Raw genomic sequence first — 15369 nt, 5'->3', positions numbered from 1 at the left:
CTTTGATACTTATTTTCATTATGCTGTACTTTTTCAATAGTTTGCAAAAACAATATTTCAATTGATAAAAACATGATCATAACGGTTTGATTTAAATTGTCCTATGCTTATTTCTGTTTACATTTTATATCTATTTTGCGTGAATTCATTCAAAATTTACATCCTCTTGTAGCATCTTGTATTTTATTTGGAAATTGTCATGATAGAGTTGCTCTCCCATTGGCTAATAAAGGAGTAGTGTCCAACGGCGAAGTATTAGTGCGACTGCCTGAACAAATGCCCCCTTTCCGGACAATTTTTCATCTATTTCCAGGACAATGGTGGAGCCGCTCCGACGGTGAGTTCCTGATTCGTGTGCCTTCGACCCTCAATGGTAAGACTTCTAGCGCGTTTCGTTTTGTTAGTTTGCTTAATGCCGCTTTATTAATTTCTGGTCATCATTTTCATGTCTGGTTTCACAGTTGTCAACATTTGTCGATGTTAAGTCTGTGCGAGCACATAACTGCTGTTTCTGTTGTTGTTGTTAGGCAGTGTCGAGGGACACTACCTCCGGCCATTTGCTCCAGATATTGAGTGCCTCTTTGGGGGATGTCAAGAGGTCTTTGTGTGTCCAGCCATCTGGGTAGAGAGCAGTCATAGCTGGACATTTTGTCAGGACGTGTTCTGCCGTCTCAGCGTCGCCCGTGCCGCATAGCCGACATTCTTCTGACTCCGTCAGCCCTATCTTCTTCCTCCAGTAGCGCAGCTCCGGATGATGTCCGCTTTGGAGGCGACTGATCGTTACTTGTTCCTGCCGGTTCAAGTTTTGATCTCTGGGGAAGATAGTGTTGCCTTCGTTGTCAGCGTAGAGGTTCTTTCGTTTGTCGGCGTGGATGCAGTGGCTTCGTGTTGCTCGCCGGATGGCAGCTTTTGCTGTCGCGAAGTGTCGTGGTGCACCGCCTTGTTCCATGCCGCCTTATGCAGCGGCTAGTTGGTCGGCTCTCTCATTGCCCGGGACACCGCAGCGGCTAGTTGGTCGGCTCTCTCATTGCCCGGGACACCGCAGTGGCTTGGGACCCATAGTACTTCCACCGCTACTTGTTTATCTTCGAGGGTAGTCAGGAGTTCTCTGATTGAGGCCTCGGTGGTGGTTTTCAGTTTGAACTCATGTTCCATGGTTTGCAGCCTCTGATGGGAGGAGAGGCTGATGGGAGGAGAGGCTTGTCTGTCACCAAGCGGATTGGGGCCCCTGGCTCACACCGTTCGGTGGCCATCTTTAGCGCCGCTTCGATCGCAATCATCTCAGCTTGGAAGGAGGAGGTCCAGCTTCCAGCTGGTAGGCTTTGCTCCCACGTTTCCCCCGATTCCCTGTGAATCATCAGGACTCCGGCACCTCCGGCAGTATTACCAGTTCGCGCCGAGCCGTCAGTGAAGCAGGTCAGTTGGAAGACGTCTGCATCTTTGTTGAGAGCGCTGACGGTGGCTGTGTAGTTGTCTTCGGGTTGCTGGTATCTGCCTTCAGCCGCTTTGGCAAAGGTCATGGCGGTGATCTCTTCCCATGGTGCTCTCAGTTGGGGAAAAGGGTCCTGGTCACCCTGTGCATTGACGAACACCATCGCCCATCTGTCGCGTGCGTGGTCGCGCCAGTCGGTCTTCCTAGTTCGCCTTGTCGGGTGCCTCTCCGCCACCAGTCGTCGCGGGTTGTCGTCTGGAACGCGTAGAGACTTGTCGTATGCGTAGATTGCTAGCTGAGTGGCTCGTGTTTTGATAGACGGCAGATCACTCTCAATGAGGACTGCATCAGATGGTGTCGTCTTCAGAAGGCTAGTTATGGCTCGAGCAGCATATCTTTGCGAGGGTTCACGCTTCTCCAGGTTGGTGGGTGAGATCCAGGGGATCCAGGCTGGCGCCGCGTACTCTGCTACCGTTCTGACTGTGGCAATGTAGGTGTTCCGAAGGGTTGCCTTGTAATAGCCCCAGTCAGTGTGTGCTAGTTTGCGGATTGCCCGAGCTCTGGTCGCCATTTTGCGCGCGACTGTTTCGGTGCGTTTGGTGAAGGTCAGTTGACGATCATAGGTGACTCCGAGGAACGTGGGTGTTGGATTGTGGTGCATCGGTTGTTGGACGATGCTCAGCGTAGGCTGCCACTTCGCCTCGTGTGAGTTTGTGGAGAAGAAAGTACACTCACACTTGGACGCATTTAAGGTAAGTTTCCACCTCTTGCTCCACCCGACTATGGCATCTACCGCAGTTTGAAGTTGTTCTTGGGCAGTCTCCAATTGCGGCGCTTGGGTGTAACATGCCACGTCATCTGCAAAGAGGCTGCTGTGTACGCCACTGGGCAGGGTCTTCGTGAGGTCATTCACGTATATCAAGAAGAGTATTGGCGAGATGACCGACCCTTGTGGTACCCCCTGGCGAAAGATCCCAATCTTACTTCTCTGTCCACCGAATGTGACAAAGTTGACTCGGTTGGATAGCCAGCTCTGCACCCACCTGACAACGGTGTGTGGTAGCCCCACTTGGATCATTTTCCAGAGTAGAGCATCCCGCCAAACCTTGTCGTATGCCTTGCTGAAATCGAACAGCGCCAGCATCGTTCTTTGCATCGGCTTGGCCTGGAAACCGTCGCTGATTGTTTGTGAAAGTCGTAGGAGTTGGTCTTCAGTGCTCCTTTGCGGCCGGAAACCGGATTGCTCTGGTGTCAGGAGCCCTTCTCTTTCCAGGTGGTAGATCAATCTGTTGGTCACCATACGTTCCATAACCTTTCCCATTGCTGAGGTTAGGCTGATTGGTCTGTACGATGACACGGCCTGCGGGTCTTTCCCCCGTTTGAGGATTGGTCGGATGTCCGCCGTTCTCCAGGTCTGCGGTGTGTTGGACTCTGACCACGACTTATTGAAGGTTTGGAGGAGAATGTTTGACGCTGAGGGTCCAAGATGTTGGAGGAATTTGGGGTGGATCTGGTCCGGGCCCGGTGATTTGGACGGATTCAGCATCGCTATTGCAATGTGCAGTTCCTTCATCGTCAGGGCTGTGCTCAAGACATTCTCTGCAGTTGGTTTATGGAGCTCGATGTTGGTTGCTCTTTTCGCCCATCTGTCTTCCTTTGGATGTCGAGCTTGCTAGCGCCCTGATACGCGGCTTTGAAGGCATTTGCTTTGCTCAGAGCCGAGATCCGGGGTTGCCCGTCAACCATAAGGATCTTGTCTTTCGACTCCCCCTGTCCCTCTTCCAGCTTTCGAAGTAGGCTCCACATGTCTGCTGTCCCCTTTGCCTCCAAGACTTTGCGTTTCCAGATTCCTAGTTTCCTCTCGCGTATTTTCACTGCGACATCGTTTTCGGCTTGGTGGTATTCATCAGCATGGAGATGCCGGTCTCGTTTCAGGACGTCGCGGCGACGGATGGCTCCATCTACTTCGGCTCCCATCCATGGTCCACCGCCTTGTCCAACCTTCTTCAGGCCGATGTTGGCATACGCCGCCTCCAGGATGGCTGTTTCCAGCCGCTGTGAGTCTTGTTTGACAGAGGTGGGCTCGGGGTAGTTCCTTAGTTTCTCCTCAATTGCGTCTGTGAATCCTGTCCAGTTTGCTCCTTTCCAGTTCCACACTAGTCGGCCCTCTCGCACTCTGGCCGGCACTGAGTGAGTTACTGTCAGGAGGATGGGGAGGTGGTCGGAGGCAAGTGTCTCGAGGGTTGTCCAGGAGAAATGTTGTTGGCGCGCTTCAGGGACGATGGTGATGTCTGGGGCTGATTTCCTGCCGTTCCCAGGGTCCACCCTTGTGTGCCTTCCGTCATTGATTGGTACCCCCCCTACGTCCAGGAGGCTTTCTGTGAGATTGCGACCTCTTTCGTCCTGGCGGGCATTAGTATCCCAGAGCATATCACGGGCATTGAAGTCTCCCAGGAGAATCTCGTTCCCACCAAGCTCGATCTTCAGATCCGTGCACCCGTTTGCTTCATCCGGCCAAGCTGATGACTGGACTGGTGGCACGTAGACATTGGAGATTTTTAGGGCTGGGCCCTTTCCTGCAGGGATTTCAACCGTTAGTCCGTCCGTTCCTGGGTTAAGGTCTCGCAAGGCCGTATCTCCGAGGCGTTACGGGTTTTGGGTTCGGATGAATGTCCCCACTCCTCCTCCCCTCTGTAACCCTTGGACCATTCGATCTCTGCGAATAGCGGTGTAGTTCCGCATTTTTGGGAGCTTATCCGTTGCAGCTCGAGTCTCGTACCTTCTCGCGGTGGGCTGCGAGGGCGACGCTGTGCGACGATGCCGTATGACGACGCCTGCGAAACGAGACAATACAGCACCGAAGGGTGCTGCCTTCAGCTGTTTCTGTAATGTCAGGCGATTGAATAAATATCGGGAGAAAAAAAGTTGTATTATTACGAGATTTAAATCGTTTTTTTGGTTTTACATTATAATAATACATTGAAATATGAGTGCCCCGACATACAAGGTATTTGAGATACGAGTAAAATTCCGAGCAAATATCTACCTCGAGTACGAGACAAATTTTGACATTCGAGCATTCGAGAGAGCCACGAGAGGCTGCTTATGATTTCAGCGCCGCATCTCCCTCGTGCAAAGATCTTTACGAGCACTGGGCGGAGCGTTGCATTTTTTCTGTGTTTTGTTTCGTTAGTTAGTGCAGAATTAAGGGAACCACAATGGATCCAAAGCAAGCCAGTGCAATGAAGGGTTGTGCGAAGAAAAGGTGTATGATGACAATCGATATTAAGCAGGAAATAATTGAAAAAATAAAAAACCATACCTCAAGTCTGCAGAGAGGCTGCGGTCCAAAATTTTCTTCCTCCTCAATGGCAGTTTCAACTGCACCCTGGCATTGCATTGCCATCATCTACCTGTGGAAACGAACATTACTTTACATAATCTACATATTGGGGAACAAACAATGCACAAACTCATGATTTGACTCATGAAACATTTTGATACCCAGCACAATTTTTCAATGTGGCAAGTCTTATATTTGAATGACATTCAGACAAATAGAGCATCCCGGTGATAGAGTGGTTGGTGCGTTGGCCTAACAGTACTAGGGTCCTTGGTTAAAATGCAGGTTGGTCTTCCTGTGTGGAATTTGCATGTTATCGCCAGGCCTGCGTGGGTATTCTTCGGGTAATCTTTCTTCCACATTCCAAAAACACTCATGGTAGGCTGTTTTGACAGTAAATTGCCCCTCGGTATGAGTGTCAGGGTGAATGGTTGTCCATCTCCTTCTGGCCTGTGATCGGCTTGCTACCAATTCAGGGTGTCCCCCGTCTCATGCCTGTAAATAAGTTGGGATAGGCTCCAGCACCCCTATAACTCTTGTGATGAGCGGTTCAGAAAATGAATGAATTTAGACAAACGTTTAACTTATTGTAAAGTAAATAATAAACAGAACATTGATGAATACGAAATATGAAGACGAAAGTAAATTTTGTACACCATGCCTACCGTCAAGCACTCTAATTCGGAAAGTTCGTTTCACCCGCGTTTTTTTTCCGGATTTGTGCTGTTGCAATGGTGGCGCCTTCTTCTTCGGCTGCTTTCTCGTTGAATTCCTCATGCATGGGACCCGTTTTGGTGCACATCGACCAACTAACTCATCAACGTCCGTGTTACTGACTACACGGCCCATCGCCTGGCCCAGTGGCACAATTTTGCCCACCGAAGGCTGCGGTTCAGGTTGTGGCACTTCCAAGCATAAATAAGTTTAAGCAGACAATGGGTTAAAGAAAATGGACGGTTGTTGTGAGAAAGCCAATGAGAGCCCAGTATTTGGTGGTGATGACAAGTAGGCTTTTTGTTGTTGATAATGACGACAGAGCCTATGTCCGATTATTATTATTATATTATTATTATTATTTTCAAAATAAAATAACGGATAACGAATGCACATACTTTTTGGTAATTTTGTAACCTAGATATTTTTCTTATCGAGGCACTCATTTGCATATAAAAAGTTTTCGTAACCTGGAAATTTCGCACCTACTAAAGACCCGAATAATCGTATGCCTACGATTATTTTTTCAACTCAAATTTTCGCATGCCTAGGATTCTTATTCGGGTGCCTACGATTATTAATTTTTGCCTCAATTAAGTCCGTGCAGCAGCAACATTGTTCTATGTCATTAACTTTCTACGTGTAAAGCACACGTGCTGTTTTTACTAACGTACTAGTACTAGTAAGAACGTGCAATTGCCACTGGTAGAGTTGCAATATACATAATTACAATGTCATAGCTGTCAACCTGGGCCAATTCCTCCCCGTATTAATGATTGGAATTCCCCGTATTAAGCAATAGAAAACCGTACAAATGCAACGCGGCACATATTTACTCACATAGGGTGCACGTAAAAGTGTTATGGTCGCGCCGCGTTGTCGTGACGCGACCGTGAATGTATTCGGACCCAAGCGCTATGACTCATAGCTGCTTAAATAACGAAACAGGAAATGATTTAATCATTTCCTGTTTCGTGTGAAAGGGGAATGCGTGTGCGCATAGTATGTAATCGATCATCATGACTTTAATTTGTAGCTAATTGTGGAATTTAAGCATATTATTTTGTTTCATGCTACTAGTAAACTGTTGATTAAAATAATAATGATTGTCCTTGTTATGATTTTATAATAAATATTCCATCATAGCTTTAATTCTACGCATCGAATCTGTTTAGACACTAATTATCTCGTGCCTACTAATATTCATTATTTTTGGAATTTTCCACTGCCTACTATTATTCCGGTGCCTACTATTATTAATTCATTTGGAATTTTCCACTCCCTACTATTATGCCAGTGCCTACTATTATTCGGGTCTTCATAGTAGAGGCATTCGTAAGTAGAGGTATGACTGGCTGTATATGAATAAATAACCAAAGATGTAACGATGAGCTTGTGACATTACACTGGCATGATACCTCACTTTTTGTTATGTCTCATCTCATCTAATTTTCTGAACTGCTCTATCCTCATTAGGATCGCGGGGGGTGCTGGAGCCTATCCCAGCTGACTCCGGGCAAGAGGCAGGGGACACCCTGAATCGGTGGCCAGCCGATCGCAGGGCACAAGGAGACGGACAACCATGCACACTCACACTCATACCTAAGGGCAATTCAGTGTCCAAGCAGCCTACCATGCATGTTTTTGGAATGTGGGAAGAAAATGGAGTACCCGGAGGAAACATGCAAACTCCACACAGGTGGACATGACCTGGATTTTAACCCAGGACCCCAGAGCTGTGAGGCCAACACGCTAACCACTTGCCGACACGCTAACCACTTGCCGACACGCTAACCACTTGCCCCACCGGGCCGCCGTCTTTTTTTTCAATGTTCAATGCTAAAAAAAAAAAAAAAAGAATTTTACCACTTCCAATTGTCCCTTGCTCAGGATTTAAAATCTCCTTTCATGGTAATTAAATAATACATGCCATGTTGATTACTGTTATTATTTTCATAGACTTACAACCATAATAAAAAATTGCTCAGTAATATTTAATAAGGAATGTTATCGCCTTACATTATTACAGTTCCAATATTTTACATGTGCATTCTAATTTTTCATTTAAAAAATGCAGTGGCGGGCCATCAGGGCCTTCAAGGCCTTCTCTGCTGGCCTAAGAAATATCTGAATCATACATTATATTTTGTCCATCAATACTTATTAAATAATTCCAAATTGTCTGTTAGCTTCCTTTCATTGCTTTTCCCCCTGGTTACGCTGCTTCCAGATGTGTTTTCATATTGTAGCATTTAACCAATCACATTTCAGCCATTATTTGTTGCCAGGGTCAGAAATCTGCCTCAAGGCCTTCACAATCAGTTCTGCAGGCTCTGGTGCATTAAACAAACGTCGATAAGACTGTTGCTTTAACCAATCAGATTTCGAGTTGGCAACACCACAATGCCTTGTCGCAGGCGTAGGGCATACCTGTCAACCTCTGCCGATAACTGCCCTTATAAATGATTATGATTCCCCTTAGAAACCCCCAAAAAAACCTTACAAACACCGTACGACTCGTACGTCATCACTTTCACCGACTATGATTGGCTAGTGATTAGCCAGAGCTACCAAAGTGTATCTGTAGCGAGCTGCACAAGCAAATATATTGTTGTGTTGATTTAAAGCCATTTTCAAGACTGACTATGCCAGAAATACGACAGGACAGGCTCGACTTTCAGCATTAGCTTCGATAGCGATATAAAAGAAGGAAGAAGAGGATGGATATTGTGTACAGTTAAAAAGAATTTTTGGTGAGTAAAATATGGCTATATACCTAAATAATATTTCAATTGTGGGCCCGATTCTGATATCTGAAAAGCTCCAGTGTTTGTATTTAAGCTCCAGTGTTTGTATTTAATCACTAAATGCTGCTAGGAAGTGGATTTTATCCCATTTTAGTGCAATTTTTGCCATTTCGTCATTTCCCGGGAAAATCACCCCCCGGCCCGGTTGTAATGTCTGAAAAGCTCCAGTATTTGTATTTAATCATTAAATGCTGCTAGGAAGTGGATTTCACCCGTTGCAGGCGCTACGAGAAAATGCACGGACCGCCACTGAAAAAAAATTGTTATCCCAAGATTAAGCTGTTTAAGAATGTTTTATATACAATAAATGTTTTTCAAGTTTGAATGTCTAATTCAACGATATTCTCAGGTGTCCTGGAACCATCCGCAGCCGACGATGTGACGGATCCTAATGAAAAACATATAATAATTATAAGTTGGAATTTATTTATAGTACATTTTTACTGCGTATGTCGTTTTTATAGCACATTTTTACTGCGTATGTAGTGAGATTCGTCCTCCAAAAGACTGCTCGAAACGTTTTTTTTTTACTCAGAAATTTTAGTAATAGTTACGTCAAATAATATTGAATATAAACGCATGTCTAAATGTATAATTTTAATGATATTTCAGGCGTCAGGTTTGATTATCTATACAACGCATGCAATAAATAAACCAATTTAAAAAAAAACATCTATACATTGCGTGTCACGATTGGCTTGCTAACATTACAATCAGGTCTTCTTATACGTATTAGTAAACCATTTTACCTTCACACTTCAAGACAGCAGAAAATTGAAGTCCGTCGTAGGCAGTATTCGTTAATATTGACGTATCCTCGATAAATTTCAATTCAATGTTAGCCAATCGGAAAATATCACTAATCTTGCTTTCCTGCAATAGCGAGCCAGTCAAATGCGACTTTTTCGTTTTATACAGCGCGAGTTCCCGCTCGTATGTATGTCAATGATGACGCCGCACCTATGTTTGACTTTTAATTGGATGAAGGGCTAGTGAGAGACATTAAGTATAAATAGAGGACGCTGTACTCTGAATTATGCGTCAACGTAAATTCCATATTGAATGTGGTAAAAGACGAGGGCGCTCTCGCTGTTACAGTATAAGATCGAGACCGGGAACGAAGTTGTGTCTTACGTATAGATAAATGACTGTACAGACGTAATATTGTTCCGGTTCATGATTCGTAGTAACAATCGAATCTGGTGACAGTGCTGTTGATCGAATGGCCCCGATGCAAAATGACTAACAAAAGACCACGCCCGTCTCATTTTGTTGATATGCGCATTAGACATCTAGCATCATTGAATATCTACACATTGCCTCAGATGTCTTTACGCATGCGCACATGTTGCAAGCCAAACAGACGTCAGCCTTATAGTTTGACATGGTATCTAAGAAAACTCATCAAGGCAAGGACGTAGTCCTAAAACCAGTCCACATGACTTCTGGATCAAGGGAAGCAAGGAGCACCACATTATTCAGGGTTATCAACCCGGAACTCTTCATCAAGCCTGTAAGAAACGCGTCAGAATCAGATACTTATAATGTACTTCGATTTTCAACTTTTGTAAACAGAAAATCGAGGATATTGGCCATTCTAGATGCGTGTAGAGTTCGTAAGGTGAGGTGGTGACATATCGCAAGTACCCGGCCCCCGTAAATCACCTTGTGCGCACAGCATATTTTGAAAATGTTAACTTGTGTTGTGCAGTCGATTACACAAACAGACTGCTGTAAAGCGAAACTCGTTTTATAATATAACTTCTGACGAAGTCTAGTATAATGTTAGCATTGTGTCTTGACCTCGTACAAACAACGCCATGTGTTCGTTTTCTGTTTCTGGGGATCGGAAGATGGATGGAGACAACATAGAAAAACTAACACTCAAGGGTGTTCATGTAGCTCTGCTTGGGCTTTATTATAAGCAAGAAGCACACCGATTCGATATCTGGCTCCATTATTAATATATTATCTATCTATCTCTATCTCTCTCTATCTCTCTCTATCTCTCTCTATCTCTCTCTATCTATATCTATCTATATCTATCTATCTCTATCTATCTCTATCTCTCTATCTATCTCTCTCTCTCTCTCTCTCTCTCTCTCTCTCTCTCTCTCTCTCTCTCTCTCTCTCTATATATATATATATATATATATATATATATATATATATATATATATATATATATAAAAATCTCTCTATATATATCTCTCTATATCTCTCTCTGTCTCTATCTCTCTCTATCTCTCTCTCTCTATCTCTCTCACTCTATCTCTCTCCTATCTCTATCTCTCTATCTATCTCTATATATCTCTATCACTATATATCTCTAGCTCTATATATCTCTAGCTCTATATATCTCTAGCTCTATATATCTCTAGCTCTATATATCTCTAGCTCTATATATCTCTAGCTCTATATATCTCTAGCTCTATATATCTCTAGCTCTATATATCTCTAGCTCTATATATCTCTAGCTCTATATATCTCTAGCTCTATATATCTCTGGCTCTATATATCTCTGGCTCTATATATCTCTGGCTCTATATATCTCTGGCTCTATATATCTCTGGCGCTATATATCTCTGGCGCTATATATCTCTGGCGCTATATATCTCTGGCGCTATATATCTCTGGCGCTATATATCTCTGGCGCTATATATCTCTGGCGCTATATATCTCTGGCGCTATATATCTCTGGCGCTATATATCTCTGGCGCTATATATCTCTAGCGCTATATATCTCTAGCGCTATATATCTCTAGCGCTATATATCTCTAGCGCTATATATCTCTAGCGCTATATATCTCTAGCGCTATATATCTCTAGCGCTATATATCTCTAGCGCTATATATCTCTAGCGCTATATATCTCTAGCGCTATATATCTCTAGCGCTATATATCTCTAGCGCTATATATCTCTAGCGCTATATATCTCTAGCGCTATATATCTCTAGCGCTATATATCTCTAGCGCTATATATCTCTAGCGCTATATATCTCTAGCGCTATATATCTCTAGCGCTATATATCTCTAGCGCTATATATCTCTAGCGCTATATATCTCTAGCGCTATATATCTCTAGCGCTATATATCTCTAGCGCTATATATCTCTAGCGCTATATATCTCTAGCTCTATATATCTCTAGCTCTATATATCTCTAGCTCTATATATCTCTAGCTCTATATATCTCTAGCTCTATATATCTCTAGCTCTATATATCTCTACATACACACACACATACACACACATACACATACATACACACATATTCATACATACACACACACATACACACACACATACATACACACACACACGTACACACATATACATACATATATACAGTGGTACGGGGGAAATTTCGATCGAATAATTTGCCCGTTATGCGGTCAAAATTTCGTGATGCGACCAAGCCAGGTCTTTTTTGCATATCTTTCGTGTATAACAATATTTACGAGCACGGAACGAATAATTCAAACAAGTTCCTCCTCGGACCAGGAAACGCACAACGCGCACGCAAAAAGAAGGCTTTCTGGGTAATGAAGTATACTCCTGCAAACAACACCCATACCTTTCTCAGAATAAAACTTCATTACCCACAATCAATACGTGGGAAGCTCAGCTATGTCATTTCCTGTTATTCTTTCTTAGGAAAGGTACCGCGTTCGTTCCTTAACGGCTGAACTTGTATGTCCCGAGAAGCGACAAGCTTTTGCCAATATTAGCCTGACAAGGAATACTATAGCAGAAAGGATTTCGGAACTATCGGCAGATTTAGACAGTCAATTGAAACAGAGAGTCAAGTCATTTATTGCATTTTCCATGGCAATTGACGAGACAGAGACAGACAGACAGAGGCAGACAGACAGAGGCAGGCAGACAGACAGAGGCAGGCAGACAGACAGAGGCAGGCAGACAGACAGAGGCAGGCAGACAGACAGAGGCAGGCAGACAGACAGAGGCAGGCAGACAGACAGAGGCAGGCAGACAGACAGAGGCAGGCAGACAGACAGAGGCAGGCAGACAGACAGAGGCAGGCAGACAGACAGAGGCAGGCAGACAGACAGAGGCAGGCAGACAGACAGAGGCAGGCAGACAGACAGAGGCAGGCAGACAGACAGAGGCAGGCAGACAGACAGAGGCAGGCAGACAGACAGAGGCAGGCAGACAGACAGAGGCAGGCAGACAGACAGAGGCAGGCAGACAGACAGAGGCAGGCAGACAGACAGACAGTCAGGCAGGCAGACAGACAGTCAGGCAGGCAGACAGACGGAGGCAGGCAGACAGACGGAGGCAGGCAGGCAGACGGAGGCAGGCAGGCAGACGGAGGCAGGCAGGCAGACGGAGGCAGGCAGGCAGACGGAGGCAGGCAGGCAGACGGAGGCAGGCAGGCAGACGGAGGCAGGCAGGCAGACGGAGGCAGGCAGACAGGCAGACGGAGGCAGGCAGACGGACAGACTGAGGCAGGCAGACGGACAGACTGAGGCAGGCAGACGGACAGACTGAGGCAGGCAGACGGACAGACTGAGGCAGGCAGACGGACAGACTGAGGCAGGCAGACGGACAGACTGAGGCAGGCAGACGGACAGACTGAGGCAGGCAGACGGACAGACTGAGGCAGGCAGACGGACAGACTGAGGCAGGCAGACAGACAGAGGCAGGCAGACAGACAGAGGCAGGCAGACAGACAGAGGCAGGCAGACAGACAGACAGAGGCAGGCAGACAGACAGACAGAGGCAGGCAGACAGACAGAGGCAGGCAGGCAGACAGACAGAGGCAGGCAGGCAGACAGACAGACAGACAGACAGAGGCAGGCAGACAGACAGAGGCAGGCAGACAGACAGAGGCAGGCAGGCAGACAGACAGAGGCAGGCAGGCAGACAGACAGACAGAGGCAGGCAGGCAGACAGACAGACAGAGGCAGGCAGACAGACAGAGGCAGGCAGGCAGGCAGACAGACAGACAGACAGAGGCAGACAAACAGACAGAGGCAGGCAGACAGACAGACAGAGGCAGGCAGACAGACAGAGGCAGACAGACAGAGGCAGACAGACAGAGGCAGACAGACAGGCAGACAGACAGACAGAGGCAGGCAGACAGACAGACAGAGGCAGGCAGACAGACAGACAGACAGACAGAGGCAGGCAGACAGACAGACAGACAGAGGCAGGCAGACAGACAGAGGCAGGCAGGCAGACATAGGCAGGCAGACAGACAGACAGAGGCAGACAGAGGCAGGCAGGCAGGCAGACAGACAGACAGAGGCAGGCAGACAGACAGACAGAGGCAGGCAGGCAGACAGACAGACAGAGGCAGGCAGACAGACAGAGGCAGGCAGACAGAGGCAGGCAGACAGACAGAGGCAGGCAGACAGACAGACAGAGGCAGGCAGACAGACAGAGGCAGGCAGGCAGACAGACAGACAGAGGCAGGCAGACAGACAGACAGAGGCAGGCAGGCAGGCAGGCAGACAGACAGAGGCAGGCAGACAGACAGACAGAGGCAGGCAGACAGACAGAGGCAGGCAGACAGACAGACAGAGGCAGGCAGACAGACAGACAGAGGCAGGCAGACAGACAGACAGAGGCAGGCAGACAGACAGACAGAGGCAGGCAGACAGACAGACAGAGGCAGGCAGGCAGACAGACAGACAGAGGCAGGCAGACAGACAGACAGGCAGACAGACAGACAGAGGCAGGCAGACAGACAGAGGCAGACAGACAGACGGAGGCAGGCAGACAGACAGAGGCAGGCAGACAGACGGAGGCAGACCGACGGAGGCAGGCAGACCGACGGAGGCAGGCAGACCGACGGAGGCAGGCAGACGGACGCAGGCAGGCAGACGGACGCAGGCAGGCAGACGGACGCAGGCAGGCAGACGGACGCAGGCAGGCAGACGGACGCAGGCAGGCAGACGGAGGCAGGCAGACGGAGGCAGGCAGACGGAGGCAGGCAGACAGACGGAGGCAGGCAGACAGACGGAGGCAGGCAGACAGACGGAGGCAGGCAGACAGACGGAGGCAGACAGACGGAGGAAGACAGACGGAGGCAGACAGACGGAGGCAGACAGACGGAGGCAGACAGACGGAGGCAGACAGACGGAGGCAGACGCAGACAGACGGAGGCAGACGCAGGCAGACGGAGGCAGACGCAGGCAGACGCAGACAGACGGAGGCAGACGCAGACAGACGGAGGCAGACGCAGACAGACGGAGGCAGACGCAGACAGACGGAGGCAGACGCAGACAGACGGAGGCAGACGCAGACAGACGGAGGCAGACGCAGACAGACGGAGGCAGACGCAGACAGACGGAGGCAGACGCAGACAGACGGAGGCAGACGCAGACAGACGGAGGCAGACGCAGACAGACGGAGGCAGACGCAGACAGACGGAGGCAGACGCAGACAGACGGAGGCAGACGCAGACAGACGGAGGCAGACGCAGACAGACGGAGGCAGACGCAGACAGACGGAGGCAGGCAGACGGAGGCAGGCAGACGGAGGCAGGCAGACGGAGGCAGGCAGACGGAGGCAGGCAGACGGAGGCAGGCAGACGGAGGCAGGCAGACGGAGGCAGGCAGACGGAGGCAGGCAGACGGAGGCAGGCAGACGGAGGCAGGCAGACGGAGGCAGGCAGACGGAGGCAGGCAGACGGAGGCAGGCAGACGGAGGCAGGCAGACGGAGGCAGGCAGACGGAGGCAGGCAGACGGAGGCAGGCAGACGGAGGCAGGCAGACGGAGGCAGGCAGACGGAGGCAGGCAGACGGAGGCAGGCAGACGGAGGCAGGCAGACGGAGGCAGGCAGACGGAGGCAGGCAGACGGAGGCAGGCAGACGGAGGCAGGCAGACGGAGGCAGGCAGACGGAGGCAGGCAGACGGAGGCAGGCAGACGGAGGCAGGCAGACGGAGGCAGGCAGACGGAGGCAGGCAGACGGAGGCAGGCAGACGGAGGCAGGCAGACGGAGGCAGGCAGACGGAGGCAGGCAGACGGAGGCAGGCAGACGGAGGCAGGCAGACGGAGGCAGGCAGACGGAGGCAGGCAGACGGAGGCAGGCAGGCAGACAGACAG

General features: G+C 48.3%; 2 protein-coding genes across 4 annotated transcripts in view; one reads left to right on the top strand and one right to left on the bottom strand.

The window, feature by feature from the left end:
- Positions 1-9446, bottom strand: part of rad51 (RAD51 recombinase) — a 109301-nt gene extending 99855 nt beyond the window's left edge. For 2 of the 3 annotated variants that reach the window (XM_077586614.1, XM_077586613.1), the window contains exons 1-2: positions 9046-9446; positions 4755-4845 (exon numbers count right to left, since the gene is read on the bottom strand). In XM_077586614.1, the coding sequence (XP_077442740.1) occupies positions 4755-4841 (87 nt within the window). In that variant the 5' untranslated portion in view covers positions 4842-4845; positions 9046-9446. The remainder of the gene's footprint in view (positions 1-4754; positions 4846-9045) is intronic. The other variant, XM_077586612.1, reaches the window with a different exon arrangement.
- A 174-nt stretch (positions 9447-9620) lies between these two features.
- smim8 (small integral membrane protein 8) overlaps positions 9621-15369 on the top strand; it is a 12572-nt gene continuing 6823 nt past the window's right edge. The window contains exon 1 of the mRNA XM_077587714.1: positions 9621-9809. Coding sequence (XP_077443840.1) covers positions 9681-9809 — 129 coding nt within the window. The 5' untranslated portion in view covers positions 9621-9680. The remainder of the gene's footprint in view (positions 9810-15369) is intronic.

Source organism: Stigmatopora argus, chromosome 19 (assembly GCF_051989625.1).
Source record: "Stigmatopora argus isolate UIUO_Sarg chromosome 19, RoL_Sarg_1.0, whole genome shotgun sequence".
NCBI lineage: Eukaryota > Metazoa > Chordata > Actinopteri > Syngnathiformes > Syngnathidae > Stigmatopora > Stigmatopora argus.
Note: the sequence above shows the minus strand (reverse complement) of the source record. Positions and strands in the feature narration are given on the sequence as shown.